The sequence below is a fragment of the Loxodonta africana genome, chromosome 15 (assembly GCF_030014295.1).
Source record: "Loxodonta africana isolate mLoxAfr1 chromosome 15, mLoxAfr1.hap2, whole genome shotgun sequence".
Taxonomy (NCBI): Eukaryota; Metazoa; Chordata; class Mammalia; order Proboscidea; family Elephantidae; genus Loxodonta; species Loxodonta africana.
Genome location: NC_087356.1, coordinates 28,287,695 through 28,312,605, shown reverse-complemented (window position 1 = coordinate 28,312,605; position 24,911 = coordinate 28,287,695). Strand labels below are relative to the sequence as shown.

The 24,911-nt window shown below is 51.6% G+C and overlaps 2 protein-coding genes across 2 annotated transcripts in view; one reads left to right on the top strand and one right to left on the bottom strand.

Moving 5' to 3' along the window:
- Window positions 1-9,428, bottom strand: part of LOC135227849 (collagen alpha-1(III) chain-like) — a 20,522-nt gene extending 11,094 nt beyond the window's left edge. Inside the window, exon 1 of the mRNA XM_064269067.1 lies at window positions 9,298-9,428. Coding sequence (XP_064125137.1) covers window positions 9,298-9,428 — 131 coding nt within the window. The remainder of the gene's footprint in view (window positions 1-9,297) is intronic.
- On the top strand, window positions 9,427-24,911 carry FBXO41 (F-box protein 41). Its single transcript, XM_003413567.4, has 12 exons — window positions 9,427-10,319; window positions 13,107-13,332; window positions 13,807-13,880; window positions 14,136-14,488; window positions 15,302-15,543; window positions 15,797-15,912; window positions 16,026-16,178; window positions 16,369-16,464; window positions 18,603-18,721; window positions 18,913-19,071; window positions 20,254-20,369; window positions 20,501-24,911. The coding sequence occupies exons 1-12, from the start codon at window positions 9,427-9,429 to the stop codon at window positions 20,561-20,563; spliced, it is 2,610 nt and encodes an 869-aa protein (XP_003413615.2). The 3' UTR covers window positions 20,564-24,911.

Below are 24,911 nucleotides of genomic sequence, written 5' to 3'. Positions count from 1 at the left end.
GGAATGGGTGTGAAGCCGGGGAGCAATGTACGGATGAAACAAAATTTGACATGAGCTGTTAAAGCTGAATGATAGGTATACAGGAGTTCATTATAATATTCTATTTTTGAATATATGTGAACATTTCCATAAGGCAAAGTTGTTTGGGTTTTTTTTTTTTTTTTTAATCCCTATCTCCTTGTGCACACCAAAAATTTCTAGATGGATTAAAAATTCAAATGTACAAAAGGAAACCGCAAAGTACTAAATGAAAACATATATAATTTTTTTGTAGTCTTTGGGTAAGGGCAGACTTTCTAAACATGACAATAAAATCAGAAATCATAAAGGAAAAGGTTGATAAGTTTTACTGAAGCAAACTTTTAAAACTTTTAATCTATCAGTAAAAACCATAAACAAAATTAAAAGCCAGTCAACAAACTTGAGAAAAATATTTACAATATATAAATGACAAAGCTCAATATTGTAAAAAGCCTTTCCAAGCCAATAATGTGAATGTTCAGTGTAAAAACGAGCAAAGTAGTGCATAGGCAGTCATCAAAGGGATACAGATGACTGATAAATGTGTGAAACATGTCCAACCATAGTCACTAAAGAGACGTGAGTGAAACAGCCAGGCCATTTTTCATTTTCAAACTGGCAAGAGTACACTGAGTCCAAACCAGGAAGATGAGGAGTTTGGCTGCAGTTGATAGACAATGGAGAGCCACTGGAGGAGTGTGAGCAGGAGTCAAATGTAAAAAGAGGAACCTAGTACCTTATAGAAAGGAGACTAGAGCTATGAGACTGAAGGCTAGCCCAGCAATCTAGGTGTGAGGAGGCAGTGGCCCAGAAGAGCACGAAGCATGAGAAAAGAATGGTTCAGTTGAAGGCATTCCAGAAGAAAAATCAGCAGGTCTTGACAGTTAGCAGAGAAAAATCAGGACAGCCAGTGGTGTGGCATGACTGGGAGGACTGTGGCGCCGTTGAAAGAAACTGGGATGCTGGGGAATGGATGAGTGAGGGAAAGGCCAGGATTTGGTTTTTGACACCACGGGTGGTTGTATTAGTCTGGATTCTCATTTATTAGTGACTGGCAACTGACTCAGATGGTTTAAGCAACAAAAAGAATTTACTGCCCCACATACTTGAAAAGTCCTGTATTAAAGCTTTAAGCATTTTAGATCTGGCTCCTGAAATGATATCAAGAATCTTTTTCTTCCTCTCTCACAAGGAGAGGACAGAAATGGCCACAAGCACCTCCAGGCTCACCTCCCAGCTGAGCACAGATCCTCAGGTAGCTGTATTGGCCAAAATTTGGTGGCATGCCCATTCCTGAACCAATCACTGTACCTCTCACTGAACAGATCAAGGTCACATGCAGCCCCCTCTGGAGACAGAGGCTGGGGCAGCCCTACCCAAACAACATAGATTCAAAATGGGGGAATGGTTCTCTAAGGAAAAATTGGGGGCCTAGGCACAAAGAGGGACTGGAGCTGAGTAGCAAAAATGTTGACTGCCCACTGCATTCCACCTCTCAGCTGTCCAAGATCTACATGTACACTCTTCCCTTCATATAATTAAAAAATTCCTCCTGTTTAACATAATATAACTATCCCATGCACAACTTAAAGCACACTCATCCCATCTCTGGAGGGAGATGTCCTAGTTGTCACCCACAACCAGCCCCAATTCTGAGATCTCGGGGGTAGACTGCCTGTTTGGTTAGGTGCTGAGCCAGCCCATCATGGTCATTTAGTTTATGGCCAGACTACAATGATGGAGGAAGAATAGGGTACCTGAAAAATTAAAAGCTCTCCATGTTAAAGAGGGGAGATAGTGAAAGTCACTCAGTGGTTACAGGTCCAGCCTATGGTCCATGTCCTGCTGGACCAAATGGCAAGGATGAGGCTTCCTGGCTTACCAATCAGCTGCTCCAGCTCTGCTCTCTCTGAGTCTCCCTCCCTTGTCCATCATGCTCAGTGGCCACATGTGAGCCGGACACTGACAGGTCACCTCCCATTGGTGCAGGTTTTTTTGTTGTTTTGGGGAGAACCCTAGATGTGAAGAGTCCCTGGGTGGCTCAAACAGTTAAGATGCTAAACTCCTAACCAAAAGGTTGGCAGTTCAAACCTACCCAAAGGTGCCTCGGAAGACAGACCCGGCGATTTGCTTCTGAAAGGTCACAGCCTTGAAAACCCTATGGAGCACAATTCTACTCTGAAACACATGGGGTTGCCATGAGTTGGAATTGACTCCATGGCAACTGGTTCATTTTTCTAGGGACTGAGTAATCCCAGGCCTTTGTTTTCCAGGTTTGCATTTTTTTGTTTTTGTTTTTTTTTCTGGCCCCCCCCCCAAAAAAAAAAACTAGTTGCCATGGAGTCGATCTGAACTCATGGGGACCCCATGTGTGTCAGAGTAGAGCTGTGCTCCATAGGGTTTTCAATGCCTTTCTTTCAAGGCATTTCTGGGTGGATTCAAACCTCCAACCTTTTGGTTAACAACTGAGTGTGTTAACTGCTTGCACTATCCCAAAAAAAAAAAAAAAAAGCCAAAGCAAACCTGTTGTCGTCAAGTTGATTCCGGTCCCATAGTGACCATATAAGGGACTCCTTTTCTAACAATACAATTCTCCTCATCATTAGGAAGCATTCCATCAATTTGCTTTCAGTAATTCCCAGATCTAGTATCCAAAGCTAGAGACATCATTGAAAGTTCTAATTCTCGAATCTAGTCCCTTGTACTGGTGTTGGGAGGAAGGAGGGGGTTGTCTCTTAGCAACAGGCCTTCACCCATCCCAGGGACCTTCAGTTCTGTGGCCTCTCACTAGGCCTCTGCCACACAGCAATACAAACCCCTAGTCTGGGGCAGGAGGCAGAGCTTATTTGCCCCTTCTCACTCAAGCTGCAGCCCAGTGGAAAGCTGTCTATAATGTAAGCTAAGGTAATGGTTGCCCCTGATGAGCTGGGAGGACACAGCAGGAGGGGTTCAGGAGAGGCTGAGGAGCCAGGTGCCTGTCAGGCCCCAGGCTTGTCTACCCCTGTGTTTCCAGCCTTCCTCTCTTTGCTTGAGCTGATGTTAGCTTGAAGCAGAGAACTGGGTCTTAATTATCTGACTCTCAGCCATACTGGATTACTGGCCTCAGTCAGAAAGGGCTCCTCTGGGCAAAACCACATTTTCTCCCTCTCTGCTTTCAGGTGGACCTCCTTTAGCCAGAGTGTGTCTCTTACTGAAAGCCATGAGAAAGGCCACATAACACATCCTGACATTTTTTCTAAAAGTCCTCTAAAGCCCCAGCCTTGGTAGGGATCTGTTCTGAGCACTGGAGGCAGTGGGAGGTAATTTAATCAGCTGCTTTGCTGCTGTGTAACAAGGTTTGCCAACTTCTGAGTGGGGAATTGGAAAGTGGTAATATCTTACACCCCAACTTAGAAAACAAACATACGAAAAAAATATTGCCGTCAAGTCGATTCCAACTCATGATGACCCATGTGCTTCAGAGCAGAATTCCTACATAGGGTTTTCTTGGCAGTAATATTTACAGAAGCAGATTGCCAGGCCTTTCTTCCATGGTACCAATGGGTAGGTTTGAACCACTAACCTTTAAGTTAGTAGTTGAATACAAACCATTTATGCCCCCCAAGGACCTCCACTCCACCTTATTTCAGCTAATTCTGTCTTAGGTTCTATTACTTGAAAAAGAAAACCCATTTCTGATTCTAATTTCTTGGTTAGGACTTTTTGCTAGTACAAGTAACAAAGGCCCTATTCCAACTAACTTGAGCAAAAAAAGGGAATTGATGGACTCATGTAATTGAACAAACCAGGATCTCAAACAGCGTCTGTGGCAAATCTCTCTTTCTCCATCTCAGTTTTGTTTTTCTGTGCAGGCTTCATTACCAGGTGGTTCCTCCCAAAAGGAGACAAAGATGGCCCTAGCAGCTCTGGCCTTACCCACCAGCTTTGAAACTTCAGACCAAAGAGGATGACTTTTCCAAGTAGTTTGAGAAAAGTGCTGGACCTGACTCAGCTCAAATGGGGTGATCTGTACCCATGCCAGGACTCTGATCAGCCAGGCCTATGTCATATTCTTATTCCTGGAGCCAGGAGTGGACCACCACACCTCATGAGACCACATGGACGAAGAGAGTGGTAAAGGAAAGATGGTTCCCCAAATCAAAGCAGGGTGCTATTACGAGGAAGAATAATGGGTGCTGGACTAGCAAAGGGAACAGATAGTCACATGGTAATGCACAGAAGGCAGACGGAACTCAGGAGCAGGTTAGGATGGAGAGGAAGAGTCAACAGAGGCTTAAATGTGTGAGTGAACCTGTGGGAGCAAACCAGACTGCCTGGGGAGAGGACAGAGGCAGAGAAGGATTGAAGTGGACCTCAGGGAATGCCCCATCAGGAGACAGAAAATTTAGGATGGCAGAAGGGGAGATTTGAAAACAACAAGAAAAACCCAACAGGGACAGAATTATGGCAGCCTGTGAAGATGAAGGGGTCAAGAGTAATCGGCCAATGGAACAAGTGGCCAAATGCCCTCGATGACAACTGGAAAGGATACTTCCGAATTCATTCTATGAAGCCAGCATGACCCAGATACCAAAACCAGGCAAGGACACCACAAAAAAAGAAAATTACAGATCAATATCTCTCATGAATATAGATGCAAAAATTCTCAACGAAATTCCAGCCAGTAGAATTCAGCATCATATTAAAAAAAAAAAGATACACCACAACCAAGTGGGATTCATACTAGGTATACAAGAATTGTTCAACATTAGAAGATCAATCCACATAATCCACCGCATAAATAAAACAAAATAATCACATGATCATCTCAATCGATGCAGAAAAGGCATTCAATAAAGTCCAATAGCCATTCCTGATTAAAAACTCTCAATAAGACAGGAATAATAAAAAAAAAAAAAAACAGGAATAGAAGAGAATATTCCTCAACATAATAAAGGGCATCTATACAAAACCAACCCTGGTAGCGTAGTGGTTAATTGCTACGGCTGCTAACCAAAGAATTGGCAGTTCGAATCTGCTAGGTGCTCCTTGGAAACTCTATAGGGCAGTTCTACTCTGTCCTATAGGGCTGCTATGAGTCGGAATCGACTCAGCGGCACTGGGTTTGGTTTTTTGGTTATACAAAACCAACAGCCAACATCATTCTTAACACAGAGAGGTTGAAAACCTTCCGCCTGAGAACAGGAACAAGACAAGGATGCCCTTTATTGCCACTCCTGTTTACCATTGTGCTGGAAGTCCTAGGTAGAGCAATAATGCAAGAAAAAGAAATAAAGGGCATCCAAATTAGTAAGGAAGAAGTAGAACTATCCCTATTCGTGGATGATATGATACTATACATAAAGAGCCCCAAAGACTGCACAAGAATACTACTGGAACTAATAGAAAGATTCAGCAGAGTTGCAGGATACAAAATAAACATACAAAAATCAGTTGGCTTCCTCTACACCAATAAAGAGAACTATGAAAAGGATATCAAGAAAGCAATACTGTTTATAATAGCCCCTAACATAGTTCTCTTTATAGGCATTACTGGCACGAATCAAAAAAACAGAAAATAACAAATGTTGGAGAGGCTGCAGGGAGATTGAAACTCTTATGCACTGCTGGTGGGAATGCAAAATGGTACAACCATTGTGGGAAATGATATCGTGCTTCCTTAAGAAGCTAGAAATAGAAATACCATATGATCCAGCAATCTCACTCCTAGGAATATGTCCTAGAGAAATAACAGCCATCACACTAATAGATATATGCATGCCCATGTTCATTGCAGCATTGTTCACAATAGAAAAAAGATGGAAACAACCTAAGTGCCCATCAACAGATGAATGGGTAAACGAACTATGGTACATACAACAACAGCATACTACACTATGATAAAGAACAATGATGAATCTGCGAAACATCTCACAACATGGATGAATCTGGAAAGCATTATGCTGAGTGAAATAAGTCAATGACAAAAGGACATGAGACCACTATTATAAAAATTCATGAAAAGGTTTACACACAGAAAGAAACAGTTTTTGATGGCTATGAGGGAGAGGAGGGGTGGGGCGGGAACACTAATTAGTAGATAAGTGGTAACTTTTGTGAAGCGTAAGACAGTACACAATACTGGGGAAGTCAGCACAACTTGACCTAGGCAAAGTCATAGAAGTTTCACAGACACATCCAAACTCACTGAGGGACAGAGTTACTAGGCTGAGGGCTGGGGACCGTGGTCTCAGGGACATCTAGCTCAATTGGCATAACATAGTTTATAAGAAAATGTTCTACATCTGACTGTGGTGAGTAGTGTCTGAGGTCTTAAAAGCTTGTGAGCGAGAATTATTTTAGGTAAGGGGAAGGACAACAGACAATACAGGGGAAGTCAGCACAACTGGACTAAACCAAGAGCAAAGAAGTTTCCTGAAAACAACCAAACAGTTCAAGGAACAGAGTAGCAGGGGGAGGGTTCTGGGGACTATGGTTCCAGGGGATATCTAGGTCAATTGGCATAACAAAGTGTCTTAAGAAAATGTTCTGCATCCCACTTTGGTGAGTGGCGTCTGGGGTCTTAAAAGTTAGCAAGTGGTCACCTAAGATGCATCAATTGGTTTCAACCCACCTGGAGCAAAGGAGAATGAAGAACACCAAAGACACAAGGAAACTATTAGCCCAAGAGACAGAAAGGGCCACATAAACCGAAGACTCCATCAGCCTGAGACGGGAAGAACTAGATGGTGCCCAGCTACCACCAGTGACTGCCCTGACAGGGAACACAACAGAGAAACCCTGATGGAGCAGGAGAAAAATGGGATGCAGACCTCAAATTCTAGTAAAAAGACCAGACTTAGTGGTCTGACTGAGATTGGAGGGAGCCCAGAGGTCATGGCCCCCAGACTCTCTGTTAGCCCAAAACTAAATCCATTCCCAAAGCCAGCTCTTCAAAGATTAGACTGGACTGACTATAAGACAAAAAGATACTGGTGAGGAGTGTGCTTCCTAACTCAAGTAGACTATGTGAGCAGCTCCTGTTTGGAGGCAAAACGAGAAGGCAGAGGGGACGGGAGCTGGTTGAATGGACATAGGAAATACAGAGTGGAGAGAAGGAGTGTGCTGTCACATTGTAGGGAGAGTAACTAGGGTCACATAACAATGTGTATATAAGTTTTTGAATGAGAAACTGACTTGAATTGTAAATTTTCACTTAAAGCACAATAAAAAAATAAATAAATAAAGCTTGTGAGCGGCCATGTAAGATACATCTGTTGGTCCCATCCCAGCTGACGCAAAGGAGAATGAAGAAAACCAAATACACAAAGGAAAGATTAGTCCAAACGACTGATGGACCACAACTATCGCAACCTCCACCAGACTGAGCCCAGAACAACTAAGTGGTGCCTGGCTACCAGCAGCGACTGCTCTGACAGGGATCACAATAGAGGGTCCTGGACAGAGTGGGAGGAAAATGTAGGACAAAATTCAAATTCACACACACACAAAAAAGACCAGACTTGATGGTCTGGCAGAGACTGGAGAAACCTTGAGAGTATGGCCCCTGGACACCCTTTTAACTCAGTACTGAAATCACTCCCGAGATTCACCCTTCAGCCAAAGATTAGACAGGTCTGTAGGGCAGTCAACACACATGAGGAGAGTACTTCATAGTTCAATCATGTATACGAGACTAAATGGACACAGCAACCCAAAAGCAAAGATGAGAAGGCAGGAAGGAACAGGGAAACTGGACAAATGGAAATGGAGAATATGGGGTTGAGAAAGGGAGAGTACTGACACATGGCGGGCTTGGCAACCAATGTCACAAAACAATTTGTGTATTAATTTTTTAATGAGAAACTAATTTTCTCTGAAAACTTTCACCTAAAGCACAGTGAATAATAATTACAAAGCATATCAGCCAGTGGAACAAGTGTTCAAAAGCCTTCAGTGACAGCTGGATTGGCTGGTTAGCAGGTGGCCTGTGACTGTGAGGAGCACAGTGGCATTTGAGGTTGGCTGAAGTCTACTGCAGGCAGTTAGGAAAAGCATGGCAGTGAGGAGTGGAATGCAGGTCCCAGAAGGTGGAGAAGGGGTGTCAGGAAGCCAAGGATGAAGGGGGATGGACAGCAGGAATTGAGGGGTGATGAGGTGGTAATGCCAGGGTGAGTAGTGGCTTGTGCCAGAACAAGCCTGTGGAGCACAGAAAACGTGGCCCTTGGGGCAAAGGGTGGACAGGGACACTTATTGGTGGCCTACTTAGCAAAGAAATCTGAGAAAAGGACCTAGGTCCTGTGCAGGAGTGGGAGGGTGAGGTACAGAAGCAGGGACAGGAACAGACAGTGACACACACAGATATCATCAGGTGGGGTGACATCTTGGTCACTGCAACACAGTGCCAATCATGCAGCCTGTGTGATGGATATGGTTTCCATGAGATGAAAATAAGCATCTTCTTTTTAAGATTTTTTTTTTTAGGTTTAACAAAATAGTGCACTAATCTTGTACAGCTTGCTGACTGTTTACATGTATATACACTTGTATAATCACCACTCAGATCAAGATATAGAACACTTGCAGCATCCCATAAGCTTCCCTCATGCCTCTTCCCAGTCCATATAGCACCCAGGGGTGAATCTCTGTTTTGACTTCTGTCATCATCAGTTTTGTCTGTTCTTGAACTCCAAATATATGGAATCCTACAGCATGTGCACTCTTTAATATGGCTTCTTTTGTGCAAGATAACGTTGAATGGACTCATCCATGTTATTGCAGGTACTAGGAGTTCCTTTTCTTATTGCTGGGTAGTATTCCATCATGAGGAGTACCTGCGTGGTGCAAACTGTTAAGCGCTGGACTACCAGCTGAAAGGCTGGTGGTTCAAACCCACCCAGAGGCACCCCAGAAGATAAACCTGGCATGTGCTTCCGAAAGGTCAGGGCCTCGACAAACGCCATGGAGCACAGTTCTACTTTGTTGTATATGGGGTTGCCAGGGGTCAGAACGCACTGGATGGCAACTAACAACAACATGCCATTATGAACATACTACCGTCATTGTACTGCTGATGCGCACTTGGGTTGTTTCCAGGTTGGGATTATTATAAGTAAAGCGAGTTTTCCTTTTTAAGAACTCTCGTTCTTTCACTCTTGCACATGTACAGGCCCTCTCGGAGGTTAGGCCATTGGTCTTCCCCCTGCATTCTAAGAACTTATTCCCTGGGAAGGGGGCTGCCGGGGAGCAGTGATACCAACCTCCTAAGACTTCCTCCCTCTCTTTCAGCTTCCTTGCCCCTGGCAGCGGGCGCCCTGAGCCTTCCTGACCCCACAGGGGGGCTCGCCCGAGGCCCCCCATGAACGCGCCTGGCTGACCAGTGGGGCGGCCGCGGTGGAGCCCGGGCACCGCGGGGCCAGCGGGGCCATGGCCTCGCTGGACCTGCCGTACCGCTGCCCGCGCTGCGGAGAGCACAAGCGCTTCCGGAGCCTGTCGTCGCTGCGCGCACACCTAGAGTACAGCCACACCTACGAGACACTCTACATCCTCTCCAAGACCAACAGCATCTGCGACGGGGCTGCAGCTGCGGCAGCAGCCGCGGCTGCGTCAGGCTTCCAGCTGGCGCCCGAGCCCGCCGCCCTGCTGGCCGTGCCCGGCGCCCGGCGTGAGGTCTTCGAAAGCACGTCCTTCCAGGGCAAGGAGCAGACGGCCGGGCCGCCCGCAGGGCCACACCTGTTGCATCACCACCACCACCACGCGCCCCTCGCCCACTTCCCCGGCGACTTGGTGCCCCCCAGCCTACCTTGTGAGGAGCTGGCCGAGCCGAGCCTGGTGCCCGCCGCGCGCTACGCGCTGCGCGAGATAGAGATTCCGCTGGGCGAGCTGTTCGCGCGCAAGTCGGTGGCGTCCTCTGCATGCTCGACGCCACCACCCGGGCCTGGGCCCGGCCCTTGTCCCGGGCCCGCCTCAGCCTCGCCGGCATCGCCGTTGCCCGCCGATGTGGCGTATGAGGAGGGACTGGCCCGCCTCAAGATCCGCGCGCTGGAGAAGCTGGAGGTAGACCGGCGGCTGGAGCGGCTGAGCGAGGAGGTGGAGCAGAAGATCGCGGGCCAGGTGGGCAGGCTGCAGGCCGAGCTGGAACGCAAAGCGGCCGAGCTGGAGACTGCGCGGCAGGAGAGCGCGCGGCTGGGGCGCGAAAAGGAGGAGCTGGAGGAGCGCGCCTCTGAGCTCTCGCGCCAGGTGGACGTGAGCGTGGAGCTGCTGGCCTCGCTCAAGCAGGACCTGGTGCACAAGGAACAGGAATTGAGCCGCAAGCAGCAGTGAGTGGGGACGCAGGGCCGTATGGGTGGGTTTGCCGTGAAAGTTTCTGAATGGGTGACAGTGTGCCACTGCGCCACCACCACCGAGAGCTTGCTTGAGTGTGGCTATGAGTGTGTCTGTGTGTGGGACCAAGAGCATGTCCTGATGGTATGTGTTTGACTGGAACTGTGAGTTCAGGGCAGTATGTGCTTGCCAGTGAAGACTGCCTATTTCTCTTCCTTCTCTAGCTGGCATCCTTGTAAAAGCCAATCCCTGCATTTTTGCACCAGATGCTGTCCTTTTTGCCTGCTCAAAGACATGGCTCAGTTCTTCCCTCTTCCACAAAACCTCTCTAGCTACTGTATCAGTCCTAAAAGCAGTCAAGCATGATGTCATTTCTGCCACCTGTCTTAACCCTACTACCCTATAAGCTATTGCCTTGTTTCTCTTCTCCTTGTTTCTCCTACCTCCTTGAAAGTATTGTTCATATTTCTGTCTCCAATTTCTTTCCTCCCGTTCTCTCTTGAACCCACTTTGGTCAGGTTTCCGCCTTCACCACTGTCCTTTGTGTCACCAATGACCTTCATGTCGCTAAGGCTGAGTCATCACCTTGACCCCTCAGCAACATTTGACACAGCTGATTCTTAAAGCACTTTCTTGGCTTCCAGGACACTTTTCTGGGATTTCCTCCTGTTTTTGCTCCTTCTCAGGCTTCTTTTCTGGTTACCCCGATATCTCTCTAGCCTTTAAATGTAGGAGTTATGGGACACGTGGAGGTTATTTATACGTACCTGTTGTGATGGAGGAGCCCTGGTGGCACAGTGGTAAAGAGCTTGGCTACTAACCAAAAGGTCGGCAGTTCCAATTCACCCGCTGTTCCTTGGAAACCCTATGGGGTAGTTATACTCTGTCCTCCAGGGTCACTATGAGCCAGAATCGACTCGATGACAACGGTTTTGGTTTTTTTGGTTTTATTGTGATGGAAGCTCCATGAGGGCAGGGATTTTTCTCTCTTTTGGTCACTGCTATATCCCCAATGCCTAGAATGGTGCCTGGCAACTAGGAGTTGCTTGTATTAGTGCCCGAGGGCTGCCATAACAAATTGCCAGACACTGGGTGGCTTAAAACAACAGACATTTATTCTCTCACAGTTCTGGAGGGCAGAAGCCCAAAATCAAGTTTTGGACTGAGAGATTGGTGAGTGAAAGATGGTTCTTTCTGGAGGCTCTGAGGGAGAATCCTTTCCATGCCCCTCTCTTAGCTTCTGGTGGCTGTTGGCAGTCCTCGGCACTTCTGGCTTGTAGCTGCATAACTTCAACCTCAGTCTTCACATGGCCTTCACGTGGCCCACAGAGGAGAACCCTGTCTCAAATCTCCCTCTCCTTTCCTTCATAAGGACACCACTCGTTGGCTTTAGGGTCCACCCTCAATCCAGTATGATTTTATCCTGAAATTCTTAATTACATTTGAAAAGACCCTGTTTCCATATAAGCTCACATTCATGAGTGCCAGGGGTTAAAAGCTGGACATATTTTGGGGGAGGATACAATCCAAACCACTACCCGTTAAAAAATGCATTACCGTTGAGTCAATTCCGACTCATAGTGAACATATAGGACAGAGTAGAACTGCCCTACAGGGTTTCCAAGGTGCGGCTGGTGAATTCGAACTGCCGACCTTTTGGTTAGCAGCCGATCTCTTAACCACCACACTACCGGGGCTCCCTGCACCACCAGGGCTCCCCCATTACAGTGCTCAATAAACGTTGAATGGATGAATGGACAACTGTGAATGCACTGGGGAATAAACGCTCAAGGGACTGTGTGTTCATGCAACTCCTGGAGGCTGGTGCCATTATAAACAAGTGTCTGCATCTGAGTGTATTTCCCTATGTGCTGATGTGACTTCATGGGTGTATTTTGGAATATTTCTGTAGGCCTGAAAATGTGTGTGTGTTTGAGTGTGTTGCTGGGACGGTGCCTTCATGTCTTTGTGTCTCTTAGACTGTGTGTGCCTGAGAATGAATATAACATGAATACATGTACATGAATGTGTGGGGCTGGACACGGGGGCTGTGTATTAGGCTATGTGTAGGGCTGTGTGTATGTGGCTGTGCCTGTGTTTCTGTGTTGGGAGGCTGTGTGTGACTGAGTCTGTGTGTTTCTTTGTGAGACGGATGTGTCTGGTTATGGTGGATAGCTGTGTGGTACTGTGTGTGTGTGTGATATATGACTCTGTGTGCCGGTCAGTGTTTCTGGGGGGACAAGTGGCAGTGTGTGACTGAATATGTCTGTGTGAGATGGATGTGTCTGGTTGTGGTGGATGACTGTGTGGGGCTGTATGGGCTGTGTGTGTGTGTGTGTGTGTGGTGTGTGGTATATGACTGTGTGTGCCTGTTTCTGGGGGGACACATGGCACTGTGTGACTATGTCTGTGTGAGATGGATGTGTCTGGTTATGCTGGATGGCTGTGTGGAGCAGTGTGTGTGTGTGTGTGTGTGTGTGTGTGGTATGACTCTGTGTGCCTGTCAGTGTTTCTGGGGTGACATGTGGCAATGTGTGACTGAGTCTGTCTGTGAGCACTTCTGTGGGGAGCAGTGGTATCTGGTTGAGTGTTTGGGGCCGGGTAGGTGGGGTGTGAGTGTGTGTGCCACTGTGAGGGGCAATCTCCTGACCCTGTTGTGCATGGATCTGTGTGACCATGAGCAGACAGCTCTGCCTGTGTCTCTCCATGGGCTAGGGTCTCACCCAGAGGGTAGGTGGGCAGCCAGGCAGAGGCAGCGAGGTAAGAAATTGCTCTGGGCCCAGGGAGGTGGTGCAGATCGACCAGTTCCTGAAGGAGACGGCAGCGCGGGAGGCCAGTGCCAAGCTGCGGCTGCAGCAGTTCATTGAGGAGCTGCTGGAGAGGGCTGACCGGGCCGAGCGGCAGCTGCAGGTCATCAGCAGCAGCTGTGGCAGCACACCCAGTGCCAGCCTGGGCCGTGGCGGCGGGGGCGGTGGTGCGGGGCCGGGGCCCCGGGGCCCAGGCCGGATGGTGAGTACCTGCCTGCCTTCCCTTCCCTCCTTCACCTGCACAGCCGGCCCCCACGGCCTCCCCTGTAGTGCTCCTTGCTGCCCTTCTTTGGCTCCTCCCGCATGAGCAGGCTGCAGGCCTGAAGTTGGGATTCAGGAGCCAAGGGGCCCTCTGATTGGGCAGAAGTGCCATGCCCCTGAGGGGTATAGAAAGGTGTGCTCCAGTGACCCTGGCCCTCAGAGGCTTATCTCTGCCCCTCCCTGCAAATGAGAACACAGGGCAGGGTCTGGGGGGCTGGGTGGTTGTGGGGAGGGGGCTGGTGAGCCTACCTCTCTGGGCTGTTCTGTCTGTCCATTCGTCCATCTTTCCCAACTTTTTTCCTTCTTCTCTCTCCTCTCCCTCCTCTCCTCTCCATCTTATGCCATTTCTCCTGCTCCTTCTCATCTTCTTCCTTCCTCTGCCCCATTCCTTTCCCTCCCGCTCTGGGGCCCACAGCGAGAGCACCACGCGGGCCCAGCCGTGCCTAGCACATACGCGGTGTCACGGCATGGCTCCTCTCCCAGCACAGGGTAAGCCTCGGGCCTGGCCCGCCCCGCGCAGCCCACCCTCACCCTGGAAAGGTCCAGTGGCCATTGGATGGCCACCCATCTGGGGCCTCATCCCCTCCTCCTTCCCCAGTCCTCTGTGGGTCACCTCGTCTGCCTTTCCACACTCAGAAGGGCTCTTGGAAAGCAGGGTGGGTGGGCTGCCCATGGCTGGTGTGGGGGGCAGTTTGGGCCGGCCTAGTGCCCCTCGCCCTCACCCTCTGGTCCACCCTGCCCCAGGGCCTCCAGCCGCGTGCCAGCCGCATCCCAGAGCTCAGGCTGCTATGACAGCGACAGTCTGGAGCTGCCCCGGCCAGAAGAGGGGGCCCCTGAGGACAGTGGCCCTGGGGGCTTGGGCACACGGGCCCAGGGGGCCAACGGTGGCTCAGAGCGGTCCCAGGCCCCTCGCAGCTCCGGCCTGCGGCGCCAGGCCATCCAGAATTGGCAGCGCAGACCCCGCCGACACAGCACTGAGGGGGAGGAGGGTGACGTCTCGGACGTGGGCTCCCGTACCACCGAGTCAGAGGCTGAGGGCTCCTCAGATGCCCCCCGCCCCGGGCCTGCTGGGCCACTGAGCAGCTGTCGTCTCTCAGGTAAGTCCTGGGAGGGTGGGCAGACAAGGCAGCCTTTCCCATAGTGCCAGCCCCCTCAGGGTCTCCGGGCTAGATGGCGAATCTCCTGGTCTTCAGCACCTCCCTTCCCTTTCCCCGGGTTTGCCCAGGATGAGGTGACACACTCCCTCTCGCACTGGGCCCTTTGCCCTGGGGCAGGAACTGGCAGAGCAGGGAGGGCTGCCCCACAAGTGGGTTTTGGCTGTGTGTCGCTCAGGACTCCACATCTACAGGGCCATTTACATGATCAGCTCTTTAACGCCTAGAGTAGTTGAGTGTTCATTCCAGACTCGAGGCCCCCCTGGAGCAGTGGGTGAGAGCCCCTCCCATACACCCACCCATGCCCACAAGGCCATGCGCATGTGTGGGTGGGTTAGGGCTCGGGCCGAGGCATTAGGAGGTTAGAGGCTCCATGTGACTGGGCTCCAGGCAGTCTTCTGTTCAGAGGCCCAATTTCCATCCATGCATATCCTAGCCCCTGGCGCCTTTCCTTCTCCAAACCTGACTCATTGCCTTATCTGGAGTGAGTCTGGACTTTGTGATAATATACTGTCTTACTAAGAACATTTAGTTGAGGAAGAGACACCTTTTTCTAATTCACAAAATTAGGGATGGGGTGATGAAGAGGAGAGGGAAGTGGGGCCCCAGTCCTTCCTCCAGAGTCACACGGTCCTCAGCATGGGTCTCTCATGCCATTCCTCCTGCAGCTCCTAGCCCTGCCCAGCTCCCCCTACCCACATCCCCACTCTGGCCTTTGACCCCTCCTGCTCACCTTTGCCCTCTGGTACTCTGCAGCCCGCCCTGAGGGAGGCAGTGGGCGGGGCCGGCGAGCTGAGCGGAGCAGCCCCTCGCGCTCCAATGAGGTCATCAGCCCGGAGATCCTCAAGATGCGAGCAGCCCTGTTCTGCATCTTTACCTACCTGGACACGCGCACGCTGCTGCATGCCGCCGAGGTCTGCCGGGACTGGCGCTTCGTGGCTCGCCACCCCGCCGTCTGGACACGGGTGCTGCTCGAGAACGCCCGTGTCTCTTCCAAGGTGCCTGCCCCTATCCATGCCTGCCCTGCACCTTCCACTCACCCCTGCCCTGAACTTGCCTCCCCCCTTGGTAGGGTCTGACCTCCCAAGTTTGAGTCCGTCAAGGTCTGGGCCTTTCAACCCTTACAACACCCCAGCTCCAGCATGGCTCCCCACAACATGCCCGTGGGGCCTCCCATCCTGATGCCGGCCCACCTCCAGCCAGCCAAGCTCAGACTCCTCTTATCCCTGGGGAACCCCCCTCTCTCTGCAGTTTCTGGCAATGCTGGCTCAGTGGTGCACCCAGGCCCACTCACTAACCCTGCAGAACCTGAAGCCCCGGCAGCGGGGCAAGAAGGAGAGCAAGGAAGAGTATGCCAGGAGTACCCGGTGAGGCCCACGGTGGGTAGGTGGTTGGGTGCTCCTGGGCTGCAGGCCCAGAATTGAGCCGGAATGCTTACCGAAGGTGGCCACGAGCAGCTCCCTGTCCTGGCCATCCCTAGGGGCTGCCTAGAAGCAGGATTGGAGTCACTGCTGAAGGCGGCCGGGGGCAACCTGCTGATCCTACGCATCTCCCATTGCCCCAACATCCTCACTGACCGCTCGCTCTGGCTGGCCAGCTGCTACTGCCGTGCCCTACAGGCTGTCACCTACAGGTGGGTCCTCTTACCAGAAGCAAGGCCCATATGCCCTGGGCCTTGGGCTTCAAGGGGTCCCTAGCTTCTGCACACCCTCCCTCAGGGTTCTCAGGTGAAGGGATCCAAGAGCTTTGTGACCCAAGGGAAGGAAGCCTCGTAGGAGCAGAGGCCACCAGCATGGGTGGCCCCAACTTTGTCTTTTCAACAGGAGTGCCACGGACCCTGTGGGCCACGAGGTCATTTGGGCCCTGGGCGCAGGCTGCAGAGAGATTGTCTCTCTCCAGGTGGCACCACTCCACCCGTGGTGAGCCCTGGCAGGGTGGGGAGGGCTGGCTTGGGATGGGCTGGGGCTGGGTCTGGGTCTGAGGACTGAGCTGGTCTGGGCCCATCCCATAAGGATGATTGGGGACCAGATCACTCACATCAGTCTATGCATTTAGGCAGTGTAGAGAAAGTATGAGGAGCAAGGCTTTGGAATTGACCTGGGGTCACTAGTAGTGTGACTTTGGGCCAGTTACCTGACCCAGTCATGCCTCAGTTTCTTAACCTGCAAAGTGAAAGTGACATGAGGAATCTATTGATCTCCTGGAGCCCTGGTGGTGCAGTGATTAAGAGCTCAGCAGCTAACCAAAAGGTCGGCAGTTCCAATCCACCAGCCACTCTTTGGAAACCCTATGGGACAATTCTACTCTGTCCTATAGGGTCACTATGAGTTGGAATCGACTCAATAGCAACGTGGTTTTTTTTTTTTTTTTTTTGGTTTATTGATCTTCTTAGGGCCATTGCAGCTCAAATGAGGTCGTGTACATGAAGTCTGCAGGGCACACAGTGAGAGCACTCAACACTAGCTAAAAAGCCGTATTTGTTTGCCATATGAAAGGCAGTTCAGGGAGGTCAGCGTATAATATAAAGAAGAGCTGGTTGTTTGAGAATCCAGGGTGTGACAGTCATGCATCGTTCCGAGTTCCTCAAACACACCAGGTTTTTCACACCTGTTCCCTGGCTTCCATGCCCTTTCTCCACGTAACAGCCCCTCCCAGGGTATCCGGTGTCCCTTCACTAACATCCCATCTAGACTGTCACTGTCTCCCCACTGCCCCATTCCCCTCATAATACCTTTTTCTGACCCTTACTGTAGTTCTTTCTGCAATAATTTTATATGTATATATATATATTTATTGTGCTTTACATGAAGGTTTACAGAACAAATTAGTTTCTCATTAAACAATACACATATTGTCTTGTGACACTGGTTACCAACCCCATGATGTGTCAACACCCTCCCCTTCTCAACCTTGGGGTTCCCCATTTCCACTTGTCCAACTTTTCTGTCCCCTTCTGCCTTCTCATCCTTGCCCCTCACCTGGTGTGCCCACTTAGTCTTGTATGCATGGTTTAGCTATGTTTATTATTGTTTTATGGGCCTAATTTGTGGCTTAAGGGTGAACCTCAGGAGTGACTTCAGTACTGAGTTAAAAGGGTGTCTGGGGGCCATATTCTCAAGGTTTCTCCAGTCTCTATCAGACCAGTAAGTCTGGTGTTTTTTTGTGAGTTAGAATTTTGTTCTACCTTTTTCTCCAGCTCTGTCCGGGACCCTCTATTGTGATCCCTGTCAGAGCAGTTGGTGGTGGTAGCCTGGCACCATCTAGTTGTGCTGGACTAATCTCTTTATATTTCGATCTCCCACACTAGACTCCCGGTTCTCAGGGCAGAGGCTGTGAATGTCCGTTTCCGTATCCCTGGTACCAAGAGCATTGCATACGCCAGAGAGATGTCTGTTGTCCGGATGAATGTTGAGGGATGAAGTGTTCAGGGAAACAGCAAGTTTGGTGTGAGTGGAGTGGGCAGGGCCAAGCTGTGAATGTTGAAGGCAGGCTGGGGCAGGGTCACTAAGGGCCTTCTGAAGGGGATTAGATTTTTGTATTTTATCCAGAAAGTGCTGGGAAGCCACTGAGGGGCTTTTGGCTTTTAAGAAAAGGATTAAGAGCACTGGTAATGTCCTGTGCTCCCCTCCCCCTAGACTTTCCATTCTTGGAGGACAGGCACCATGCCTGTATTGTTCACCACTGTACTCTCAGGGCCTAGCTCGGCTCTTGGCTGTAGTAAGGGCTTGATAAACATTTCTTGAGTGACTGAGCGAATGTGTGAATGAATGGCTCGCTGTCAGCAGTGTGGAGGATGAATTGGCAGGGAGACTGGTTATAACCCAGACAAATGATGATGGTGGTCTTAACTGTGGGCTCAAGGGTTATTCAGGAATCAGAATCTGCAGGACTTGGTGGGAGGTGGGGGAAGAGGAGTCAGGATGATCCCAGTTTTCTGACTTGAGCAGCTGGGTGGTTGGTGGGGCCCTTGCCTGAGAGGGGGCCCCAGAGGAGGAGCAGTCTTGGGTGATGTGCATCCAGAGGCTTCCCTGACTGCCCTCTCTACCCCCTTCTCCAGCCAGCAGCCCACACGCTTCAGTAACCGCTGCCTGCAGATGATCGGTCGCTGTTGGCCGCACCTCCGGGCCCTGGGGGTTGGGGGCGCCGGCTGTGGGGTGCAAGGCCTGGCATCACTCGGTGAGTCTTTCCTTGGGACTGGGGTGGAGGTTGGTGGGAGCCAAGCATGGGTGCCAGCATTGCACTGTTAAATCCCAGAGAGGCTCGGGGGCTGCAGCCTGGGTGGTGGCCAGAGGCGCCAGGGTGCCAGGCAGGAGATGAGAACTGGAAAGTTTGTCATCAAGATATCATCTTTTCCTCCCTCTCCCCAGCGAGAAACTGCATGCGGCTGCAGGTCCTGGAGCTGGACCACGTGTCAGAGATCACCCAGGAGGTGGCAGCAGAGGTCTGCCGGGAAGGCCTCAAGGGACTAGAGATGCTGGTGCTTACTGCCACCCCCGTCACCCCCAAGGCCCTGCTGCATTTCAATAGTAAGCATGGAGGAATGCTGGTTGGGGTATGACTTCATCCCTCACCACACCCTGTCAGCATAACCAGTTCCCTGTCACTCCTAGGCAGCCAGCACCAGACCTGGGTCAGACTGACCGGGGTCTAGCTCTGGCTTGGCCACCAATGCCTTTTGATCTGGCCCAGATAGTTCACTTCAATAGACCTTATTTGCCATGTGCTCTGCAATTAAGGGACATGAGCTTTCCAGCACTAGCGCGCGGGGCGTGCCGAGGCAGGAAAACAGATGGGTCAGACCACAGGTTCTGGACTGAGCTTGGTCCCAATTCCGGCTCCATTGCTAATAAGATGACTTTGGGCAAGTTACTGCACCTGAGTCCTCTAATTCCTATCTTCTTAAACTGCCTTGCAGAGTGGGCAGGAGGGTTAAGTGATACATGTATAAGCACCCTCCTCTTCTAGGACAGTTCTCAGGGTGAAGACTCTTCTCTTGCTGGTATACACTCCAAATCATGCCTCCTCTGGCCCCTACCACCCCCGACTCTGCTCTCAGTCACTCCTCCACCCTCACTGAGGACACGAGTATCCATCTTGGGCTTCTTGCACCCAAATGAGACCATCATCTAGGACCATCTGACCTCTGCAAGGACCCCGTGCCCTGTCCACTTGGTACCTGGACCTTACAACCAGAATTAAGTGCTCAGCCTCCGAAATCACCATCTCCAGGGCTCCTCCAGGCTCCTGTCTGTCTTGCGCCTATTCCTCCTGACTTCATGGAGACATCAGCCCCTAAGCCCTTTGGCTCCCAGCTTGGTTGCTCCATGTCTCCCCTTCCTTTACACTCCAGCTTAGACCCATCACCTCACCTCAGCCACTCAGTTCCTTGTAGTTCATGTTCAAATCTCAGGCCTACTGTTCCCTCTGCCAGGAAAGCTCCTGGAACTCCTGCACAACTGACTCATGGCCACTCATCCTCCTGGGGTCTGCTGCAGCCTCACCTCTTCCTCAGCCCCATCTTCCAGCTTCTCCCCATGTCCAGTGGGAGCCTCTGGAGGGCATGGGTCTGCTTTACTCTCATGTTCTCAGTGACTGGCATGTGGTTGCTCTCAGTGGGTGTCTGTGATTTAACTCAATCAGTGAGGGAAGGGGAGGTGCCCCCTTGCCCTGGCCAAACACGGGCCCCCACCTTATCCACCTTTTCCCAGGCATTTGCCGGAACCTCAAGTCCATTGTGGTCCAGATTGGGATTGCTGATTATTTCAAAGAGCCCAGCAGCCCTGAGGCCCAGAAGCTGTTTGAGGACATGGTGACAAAACTCCAGGTAAGGGGTCTGGCCACCCAAGACCCCAAACAGCATCCCTGGGTGGGACCTGGGTGACCCTGGGTGAGCATTGCGTGAGGGCCCCACCTGCCTGGTGCTGGAGGAGAACTAACCCAGGGTTCTGTCCACAGGCCTTGCGGCGGAGGCCCGGCTTCTCCAAGATCCTGCACATCAAGGTGGAAAGTGGCTGCTAACCCGGGTGGGGGGGCAGCAGGGCCCCCGCCAGCCCCACATCAGGGTACTCTTTGGACCTCTGGAGGGACCCTGCTTTGGATTGGACCTTCAGAGACTTAGTGTGTTATCCCTGGCTTCCAGGGAGGGGTTGACAATTTCTCATCCTCCTCCCATGACAGTGGAGCAACAGGCCTGACCCCCTGGCACTGCCTCCCCATGGCAGGGGCTCGGACAGAGGCTGTCCTCTGACCCCTAGCCCACCCCCAGCTGGAGCAGCCTTCTGGGCCCAGCCAGCAAGGAGCCGAGTCACCACCAGCACCTGGTATCATCATCTGGGGGATCTGTAGTAACCAGCCAGTGGGTCTTCGACCATTCAGTCAGGCTCCCACCCCTTCCTGAGGCCCAGCATCCTTGTCAGGGACCTCTGCCAGGCCACAGGCCAGAGGGGGCTCCACAAGGCAGCTCAGACTTGGCATGCAGGGCTCTTCTACCATCTGCCTTGCCCCCAGCCCTCTGGGGCACCCCCTTCAGACAGCCCACTGAGGCTCTGGGTCCACATTCTCCAGGGATAACACAGGTGGGCCTTGGGGCCAGGGCGTGTGGCTGGTAAAAGCTGGGGGAGAGCAGTGGGGTAGTAAACACAGGTGGGGATGGGTTTGGGAAGGCAAAACATTAATCCGGAGCTTCTCCCCAGGATATTGAGACTACCTCCCAAGGGGAAGAATTTCCAGGTGGAGAAAACTTGAGTATTTCTGTAAGAAAAGACAAGACCCCTCCTCCCAACCCCTACACACCCCAATCACACACCAGAGCTGAAATTCAGAGCTAAAAGGTGCATGTCTCTTACCTACCATCCACTTCCGAGCCTCTGGAGGGTCAAGTCCAAGCCCTGGGAAATCTTGTCAGCCTGGAGAGGTTGTTCCTGTCCTCACGGAGTTTCCTTCTAATCCAGGTGCTTGGGCAGGAATATAATGGCCTTTAGGTCCCCAAGGCTGTCTGGGAGGGAGGCACTGTGCTAGGGACCTGAAGGAAACCTGGAGGAGGATGGTTTGGTTTGTCCCTTGTCTGGGGCTTGGTTGAAGATATGGGGCCAAAGAAGAGGAAGATCATCAATGGACTGACATGCTCCCTTCCTCAGTCCCCACTGGCCCCATGGGCTGACAGCTGCCTTGGGGTTCTTCTGCCTGGGGGCTGAGCTGGGGCCTGAGTGAGAGCCACTTGACTTTAAAGCCACAGAATACGAACGAGGGTTTTCACTGATCCTTGCATGGTTCCCAAAAGACCAGGTCTGGTACTAAGGCTCCAAAGACTCAGGTGTCCCCACTTCTCCCCTCAGAACTCCCACAATGGCTCAGAGACCGTGGGTCCTGCCAACCTTCATTTGGAAAGTTCTTCCAAACATCTCAAACATCTAATCAAGTTCCATCTTGGAGTTTCCTTCTCTCCTATGCAGGACTGGCACCCAGCCCTAGCCATCAAGCTGACTGGTCCCTGCTGGGGTTGGGGTCCTCTCCTTTCCCAGTCCTCTCCAGGGATCCAATTTTCTGCCACAATCTGGCTTGGACATCAAGGCCAGCCCTGAGTTACCTTGTAATGAGTTCTCCAGGGCTGGGACCCACGGGCTCACCCCAGCTCTCTGGCTCCGCTCCCTGGCTCTGTCCCAGTGCTTTTCATCACTGCTCTGGCTTTTTTTCCGTGGCTTGTTGTCCCTGCCCTCTGAAGACCCAGAATATACAGGGTGTCATGTTGACAAGTCCCTATCCGGTCTTGCACGAAGCCTTGGCTGTGTGTGGCACTCCCACCTTTACCCCAGAGCAGCTAGCTCTGTCAACTGCCACCTCCCAGCCCTGTCCCCAAGTTATGGGAAGGAGTACAACTTCCCTGTCCCTCCAGGGGCCTGGAAGGAAGGTGGAGGTCCACTCAGGGCCCGGCAGCTGTGGGTGTACCTGTCTTGCTTTGCCAGCTGTATCCCCTGTAGCCCCTGCTCTCTGCGATCCCAGGACCAGAGGTTACCCTCCCTGTTTTCTGGGCAAAGCACAAAGGGATGCCCCGCATGGTCTAAGCCTGTCCAACAGAGGGCTTTCACTGCCCCAGGGAACCTCCATCCCTCAACAGAAGGCTCTGGGCAACATCTCACTGGATGGATACTCATCAGAATGCATGGCATCAACGCTGGGAAAGATCAGGATGAATGGGCAGAGAGAAAGGTAGTTCTGAAAGGTGCTGATGTTGGTCATAGGTCCATTCACACACACATTCATTCAGGCAACAGCCCTGTGCTTAGGCAGGTGAACAAGAACTCCCTCTCCTCACGCTGGCCTCCCAAGGGTTTGGCCAGGAAGCCCAGACAAGTCCCCTAACCTGTATTTCCCAGCTGTGTGTGGGAGGACATGTTGCCCAAGCCCCTGCCAGTGGGAGTGGTGTTATGTCCCACTGTACACCTGCCCCTGGGACTGACAGACTTGTGTGTCCTGGCCTTCATGCATGCCCCAAGAACTGGCAGCTTTGCAGCACCCCAATCCCAACAGCAACTTAATGCTATTCTTTTGCCTCAGGGGAGATGAGCCTGCTGCCGAGTGGGAGCTTTTGCTTGCTAAGACACTCCATTATTCACTTTCTTGACAGCTACACGCTAGCTAGGGCTAAGGGTGGGAACAGGGATGGAGGGCCTGGCCGTCCCTAGAAACACCTTATCCCATCCTCACCCATCCAGTGGGCCACCCCTCCTCCTCGATACCTCATACCTAGATATGAAGAGGAGGACTGAAGAAGCAAACCAAGGCAGGCCCCACTCTAGGGGCCCAGGAATGTATAGAGGGCTATCGGTCGTGGCCACTTGGTGTCCCTACAGCCCTCCTCTTGCCACACAGCCTGGCCTAGCACCTGGGAGGCTTTGCATATGTGGCTGGAGTGTTTTGCCGTGATTCATTCAGGCCACTTCCCCACACCCGACAGGGAACGAGGGAGATGCTGTGTTCATCTGGATCCCTGTGGGGAGAGGGAGTAGGTTGCCCAGGCTTTTCACAGACCAGGACAGACCACGTAAGAATCAAGGCATCTCATGTTTTCCTAGTTCCATGATAGAATTTAGCCAGTCCCTCAAGAACTGCATCGAAAAGGGGGCCTTCTCCCAAGGCCTCCTGCCCCAAGGTTTAGCTGCCTGTCTTTTGCCTTTGGATCCCGCCTGTCCCCCTGGCCTGGTCTCTAATATTCTGGGACACAGGCGGGGAGCTGTCCAGGCCCCAATCCCTCTAAGGCACTAAGTTGAGGGAGACCTTCCCAGAGTGACTATTGTGCCAAAGACCCAGTTCCCAGTGGACTTGGGGTACAAACAGGAGAGGGTGAATGCCCAAACAAGTTCCCTCAAACCAGTGGAATCTGTCCGTCTGTCAGTTCATGATGAGTGTCCTTCCTTTCCCTGGGGGCCCTTCTGTTTACCCTTGGTGGCCATGCTTCCTCTTCCAGCCTCATCCCAGGCCTGCATTTCTGTATATACTGCTGTGTATTGTGTGTATGTATTTATTCTTGGACAGGTGTGTTCATTTGCAGCCCTTGCCTGAGGATAAGGTTTAGGATTAGGTGAAGATCAGAATACCAGGGCCAACTAAGGGAACCAGCCCCTATTTCCTCCCCAATCTCCTGGGACCCTGGCCAGTCCCAAAACAGGCAGGCTTCCCCACCATGGGTCCCAGCTTCCCCTGCCACTGCCAGCATGGCTCCAGGGAGGCTTGGCCTCAGGCTTCCCAGACTCGGTTCTTACCCTCGAAGGGGCCTTGTATTCAGGCGCAGCAGCCTGAGGTGACCAAGGCCTGACCTCGTGGCTGGTGCCAATAGGCTTGGCTTTAGCAGACACCACTTGTGGAGACTTCCACAAGTGCCCCCCTGGCCCTGTCTTTCTCACACAGGCAGGCAGGCCGCACTGGGCCCAAGCTGTGAGAGGGTAGCTTCGCCCACTCTAAGCACATCAATCAGGCAGAGGGGTGGGGAGCTTTTTTTGGTTTTACTTTTTGGTAAATTTCTGAAGTGGTGCCTGTACCTCCAGCCCCCAGGGGGCCTTCCCTGTCCCCACTTCTCTGCCCCACCCAGGCATCGCCATCCCAGCACTTTGCTCCACGTCACTCATAGGTGCCCTTGCCGAACGTTCCTGAGTTTATGTATCTAAAGACTCGTGTGGGCGTCAGAATTTATGGCTCGGTATCCAATAAAAGATGGTGAAACTGCCGTATCTGACCCAGGGAGGTAAACAGTATGTGGCCACATCTGTCAGTCGGCCTCACCACAGCCTTTCCGCAGTGACGTGGGCTGAGGCAGGAGGCGGCGGGTAACCTGATCGGTGTCGGCGGGGTGAATAAAGGACTAAAGAAATCA

What these genes read in the sequence shown, in the direction of transcription:
- FBXO41 (XM_003413567.4), top strand. Translation starts at nt 9,427, where the DNA reads ATGGCCTCGCTGGACCTGCCGTACCGCTGCCCGCGCTGCGGAGAGCAC. An exon ending in GAGTATGCCAGGAGTACCCG is followed by an intron (nt 15,913 to 16,025) that starts GTGAGGCCCACG and finishes GGCCATCCCTAG; the next exon opens with GGGCTGCCTAGAAGCAGGAT. An exon ending in CTACAGGCTGTCACCTACAG is followed by an intron (nt 16,179 to 16,368) that starts GTGGGTCCTCTT and finishes TCTTTTCAACAG; the next exon opens with GAGTGCCACGGACCCTGTGG.